At 46.5% G+C, this 6,000-nt stretch overlaps 1 protein-coding gene and 1 non-coding gene across 2 annotated transcripts in view; both read right to left on the bottom strand.

Annotated features, from left to right (window-relative positions):
• Window positions 1–2,412: 2,412 nt before the first annotated feature.
• Window positions 2,413–2,558, bottom strand: LOC115469805. The gene has a single exon (XR_003942070.1). It is a non-coding gene; the product is annotated as a small nucleolar RNA SNORD15 (small nucleolar RNA).
• A 117-nt stretch (window positions 2,559–2,675) lies between these two features.
• RPS3 (ribosomal protein S3) overlaps window positions 2,676–6,000 on the bottom strand; it is a 28,198-nt gene continuing 24,873 nt past the window's right edge. The window contains exon 6 of the mRNA XM_030200037.1: window positions 2,676–2,912. Within this exon, the coding sequence (XP_030055897.1) occupies window positions 2,686–2,912 (227 nt within the window). The 3' untranslated portion in view covers window positions 2,676–2,685. The remainder of the gene's footprint in view (window positions 2,913–6,000) is intronic.

Raw genomic sequence — 6,000 nt, 5'->3', positions numbered from 1 at the left:
ATAAACGTCGAAATAAACGCCTTTAAGGACGTTCAAAATTTTTTTTTTTTTTTTTTTAACGGAGTCAGCGGGAGGGGGGAGAAAAGGAGGGACCTGGCACCACCAGGTTTGCACTTGCTCAAAAGAGCCCTCAACCCCAGGCACTCAACAAAACCTAAAAATTAGGCTTGGAGGCCTAGCCAGAGCTGCTGCTGTGTGTGACCACCACCTGCTGAGATAGAGAACATACTGAGGAGTTTCCGGCAGCACATGACCACATATAGGGAGGCAAAAGTTTGCTCTCTATCTCCACCTGCTGGTAGATGGACACAACCCACCAGTCTATGGATTGATCAGCTTGATGATATGGAAAGGCCCGTTTCTGACACAAATGAAACGGGCGCTAGCAAGGTTTTCCTTGGAGTGTGTATGTTTGGGAGAGTGTATGTGAGAGTGAGTGTTTGAGAGTCAGAGTGAAAGTGTGAGTATGTGAGAGAGAGAGTGAGTCTGGGTGTGAGTGTGTTTGTGAGAGAGTGTGTGTGAGAATGAGAGTGTGTGCAAGTGTGTATGTGAGACACAGTGTGAGAGACAGTGTGTGTGGGCAAGAGACAGAGTGTGTGTGAGACACAGATTCTCTGTGAGAGTGAGTGTATGACACCAAGCGAGTGTGTGAGTGACTGTGTGGCACATAGAGAGTGAATGTGATACTGTGTGAGACAGAGTGTGTGAGAGTGAGAGTCAGAAAGACATTGTATATGAGAGAGACAGTGTGAGCCTTGCCCTCCCAATCCATGGCCCCTCCATTCATCCTTTTCCAGCAATTCCCCTCTGTCCCTGAGCCCTGCCCTCCCAATCCATGGCCATCCATGTTTGTCTGTCACCTGCCCCCTCCATTCATCCCTATCCAGCATTTCCCCTCTCTGCCTGAGGCCTGCCCTGCAATCCATATCCATCCATGCCCATCTGTCCCCGCCATTCATCCCTATGCAGCAATTCCCCTCTCCCTGAGTCCTGCCCTTCCAATCCATGCCCATCCATGCTCCTCTGTCACCTGGCCCCTCCATTTTTCCCTATCCAGCATTTCCCCTCTCTGCCTGAGGCCTGCTCTGCAATCCATATCCATCCATGCCCATCTGTCCCCTCCATTCATCCCTATCCAGCAATTCCCCTCTCCCTGAGTCCTGCCCTTCCAATCCATGCCCATCCATGCTCCTCTGTCACCTGGCCCCTCCATTTTTCCCTATCCAGCATTTTCCCTCTCTGCCTGAGGCCTGCTCTGCAATCCATATCCATCTATGCCCATCTGTCCCCTCCATTCATCCCTATCCAGCAATTTCCCTCTCTCCCTGAGTCCTGCCCTCCCAATCCATGCTCCTCTGTCCCCTGCCCCCTCCATTCATCCATTTCCAGTTATTCCCCTCTCTCCCTGTGCCCTGCCCTCCTAATCCATACCCATCCATGCTCCTCTGTCCCCTGCCGCCTCCATTCATCCTTTTCCAGCAAGTCCCCTCTCGCCCTTCCATGACCCCCCCCTCGCATCCATGCTACTCTCTCTCCCATGTCCCAGCCTGGCCCGCCCTCTTCCCCCCCCCCCCCCTTCGCATCCATGCCCCCCCACCCCTTCGCATCCATGCATCCCTTTTTTTTTTTTTTAATTCTTTTTAACTTTACCTCCGTGGCGGTTCGTGCAGCGAAGCGTCAGGGAAGGAGGCGGCGCTCCCGACATCTAGCTTTCCCTTCGCTGTGTTCCGCCTTGTTTTGAAGGCGGAACACAGCGAAGGGAAGGCTAGACGTCGGGAGCGCCGCCTCCTTCCCTGACGCTTCGCTTCCGGATGTTTGTTTAGACGCGAGGGCGGGGCAGAGACGGCTGGATGGCTTCACACCACGAACACCACGAACTCCACGAACCCTAGGGAGTGACGTCAGATGGCTTCAGAACGTTGTCCTCATTAGAACGTTCACGGTGCGTTTTATTATATTAGATTAAGTTGCTTGCACAATTTGGCCGCAGTGCCAAATTTGCATACGCAACTTTAGTCACCATATATAGAATCTGGGGAATTGTATGCAACCAGAACACATGCTAAATCTAAGCAGCACCAGTACTGTGGCATCCCCTGCCCGTTTTGCTCCAAATAGTCATATACGTTCATTGATGGACAACCTCGCTATGTCCACATATACACTTTTCACACAACCTACCCTCCTGTGTAGGTTAGTATAATAATTACACTGTACTCCATTAGTTATACTTAGGCTTGTAACTTAGGCCTCCTTACCCTATTTAATTCGCTTTGTAAACTACTTAGATTGTGGCATATCAAATGTGAAATGCAGTGAGAAGATCATACAAACAAATTACAACATAGAGTGTCATGCCAGTAGAACAGTCCTTGCTACTGCTAGGTTAGCTCAGTCTGAACGCCACAAAACCCTTCTCAGACAAATGCCTCTAACTCATCAGTGAAAAGATGCCACGACTCAAGGAGGTCATAGTCCACAGCACAGAACATGCCGCGGAATGCCAGCCTAGGTCGTGAGCATGGCTTTTCAGCCTCGTCATCGTATCATCACTGAAGGGAATGGCGTAACATTTGGATGCTGGCCATTAATTAGAAAATTCTTTTTTACATCCAAATGTAAGAACATAACCTCTATTTCTTCTCTGGGCCCTGTGCAGAGATAGGGAAAGGTACCGTACACTCCTCATGCTGTAGGAACAGGCTGAGGCATGGCTGGTGGGGGCTGTTGTGGGGGCTGCTGCTGAGGTGGCTGCTCTGGTTTGCTTCCTTTCTGCTCGGAGATGGGAGTGGTGGGCAGGATTTCCTCCTTGGGCTCCACAATGCTGACGTGGTCAGGCAGGGGCTTCTTGGGGCCGATCTTTCCACTGGGGTCCCAGGGAAGCATGATTTTCACTTTAATACCCAGCACACCTATAGGACAAAATGACAACGGTTATTCCCTAATTTTCATTCAATCAAGCGCCCTTTTCTCAAAATAGTTTCTCGACATACTAAAATGACCAACCTCTGCATTGGACAGCTGTCAAAAACATTCTATACCTTTAATCACGGTGTTCACCACCCTCCACTTAGGTATACACTTTGTAAGTACTAGTCACACAGAGTAAAAGTCCATATTATAAGCATTTCTCTTCACAAAATGTGTTGCTAATTAACTACTCAACTTTAATGGGCATGACGAGGACTGACCTTCAAGGAACAAAGGTTTAATGGTAACTCCCCTGAATTGCCCCAAATCAGAAACAACGAGGGCATTAAGAACTGGAAGACAGACAGTCTGTGCCCACTATCCCTATCCCATTTGCACAGCCACAGAAGTGAAAGGACTCCCCACGCCGGACCAATGTCATCTATGTGACAAACCTAACCAGGTCACAACTGCAAGTGGAGTCACGACCCTCAGTTTGGGAAGCCAGGCTCTAAGCTTCATATTCTACTCAAAATTCTAATCATTAAGTATTGCAAGATATTTGAAATGTGTGTGTGTCTGCTTTCCCTCTTTCCTTCTAGCACAGTGATATTCACTAACAGGCCTTGAGAGCCACAAATAAGTTGGGGTTTCATGAATACACGTGAGATGTACATGCAAACCCCCTGCTCTAGTTCAATGTTTCAAAATACAATCCTGGAGAACACCTAACTACTCTGGAATTCAGGATGGATACAATGTGCATGCATGATAATTTTGCAGACTGGTTAGATGTGACTCCAGGATGAAGCTGCCAGCTGACGTACCCATAATACAGTCCGTATACACCGCTGAAGAGTCACCCAGGTTTACCTTTAAGAGAAATGTATAGGGCACTAGTAGCGTTTTACAGGCACAAACACAATCCCGATGCCCCTCTCCAAGTGGAAAGACCCAGTCAGTTGCAGCTAGGTTTGTAGAATCCAACTGGTATATGCCATGGCCATAAACCCCTCCATGCTGTTAATTTAGGCACTATAGTGACGGGGCTGGATGCTGCACCTCTCCTCAAACTCTACACAATTAGATTCAGGTGGCTGGAGTTCTGGGAGGTATTACTCCACTTTCACATCCAAATAATTCTGTAGAACAGCATCAAATAACACAAGTAAATGAGACCATGCTGCTGATTTACACAGTAATACCAAAGAAAAATTTCACCTCAGTAGACGATGACTTCTACAAATACCCCCAAATTCTATAAATGGTGCTTTGAATTGCACACATAAATTTGGAGGTGTGCCCAGTTCAACCGAACAAGCCAAATAATGTTGATAATCGAGTGCTAACAATTATTGGTGCTAATTGACAATATTTACATGCGCAATTTTGGTAACAGAGATCCACATGTAAAATTTTACACAGGGCCCCAGAAAGGGGGCACAGTCATGAGCGTTTCTACAATTTATGCACGCTGTTATAGAATACGGGGAATCCGTGCCTAATTTAGGTGCGAGGATTTACACCAGGGGTTACTTGGTGCAAATCCTCACTTCTAAAGTTAAGCACCGATCCCAGTGCTGAGCACTATTCTATCAACGGTGCTTAGTTTTCAGCGCCTCTTATAGAATGGCGCTAAGAGCCTATTTTTTGGCACTATTTATAGAATTTGGTCCGTAATGTGGAAACGGGGACATACATCCACTTTGTCATTTTTACTTATTTTTTTAATTAATTTTGCTTTGTGTTATTTATTTATTTTATTTTTTTTTCACTTGTTTGGGTTTCTTTTTGGAGATTTGAATTAAGCCATTGAAACAAAACTGAACATTTTCTGCAGTATTAAATCTTCAATCTCTAAGGCAGGTAAGCATTTGCTTGAAATGACAATCCCTGTATCCTTTGTTTTTTTTTTTTTAAGGCCAAATGAAAACTGACATTTGGGGAAGGAGAGGGGAGAGATGGTGGATGTGCCTGAAAGAGTACATGATTTTTTTTTTTTTTTTTAATTTTTAGAAGTCTTTATTGTACTTATTCAGATACATAACAAAATAGTTACAGCTAATAAACGTTACAAAATTATAGCGGTAGTAGGAATACAAAGATAAACTATGATCTGAATTTGTGTCGAAACAAACTGAAATCTGTAAGCAACTTCAACTTTTTCATTTTTGTACAAAGAAAACTCTCCCCCCCATCCAAACCAACCCCTCCCTCCCACCCCCCCCCCCTTCTCCCACTCCCCGTGTCCAACTATGAAGCCCTGTGTTTAGAGACGTTCCGGTGGCACTACCCCTACTCAGCGTTCAAAAAAGGCCCCCATATTCTCTCCCACTTAGGCAGGACCTGGGCTTTAACTGCAATCAATCTCTCCATCTCGCACACATATCGTAACTTGGTAAGCCAGCGTGTTAATGGTGGTACCAATGGCGACTTCCAACTCTGAGCCAGATTCGCTCTGGCTGTCTGCAAGGCTCCCCTTGTCAGAAGCCATTCATGTTCTTTGAGACCTACTGGTCGCTGGCCCAGTATGTATACTAATGGATGCCACCGCACAGGTCCCCCTATCCATCTCTGAAGGCGCGCCTGGACTGCTCTCCAATACGCTCTAGCCTTTGGGCAGGTCCACCATATATGGCCCATTGTACCTAGAGCGTCACATCTCCTCCAACATCTATCTGAGACCTGCCCAAATATATGGTGCAGGCGCGCCGGAGTAAGATACCAGCGGAAGAAGACCTTAATTGCATTTTCTTTCATAGGTATTGATCTCGCTGCACGCATTGTCCCCTTTTCCAGCTGTAACCACTTTTCGTCCGTTAGGGTGAAACCCAATTCCTGCTCCCATTTTCTCCTATGTAACAAAGATGGCTTTTGGTGCCCGGCTAGCACCGCATAAAGATAAGTGATCATCCCCCGTGTACTGTGATATCGCACACACACTTCTTCCATGGGGTGCGTTTCCCTCTTAAGACAAGTTACATAAACAGACCCTTTCAGAAAATGTCTCAATTGTAAATAAACATAAAAGTCACTCTGCTGCACCCCAAAATCATCCTTCAAAGCCTCAAAGGTAACCACCTCCCCTCC

The sequence above is a fragment of the Microcaecilia unicolor genome, chromosome 4, assembly GCF_901765095.1.
Source record: "Microcaecilia unicolor chromosome 4, aMicUni1.1, whole genome shotgun sequence".
NCBI classification, from domain to species: domain Eukaryota; kingdom Metazoa; phylum Chordata; class Amphibia; order Gymnophiona; family Siphonopidae; genus Microcaecilia; species Microcaecilia unicolor.
The sequence above is the reverse complement of the archived record's forward strand: the minus strand, read 5'-3'. Positions and strand labels throughout refer to the sequence as shown.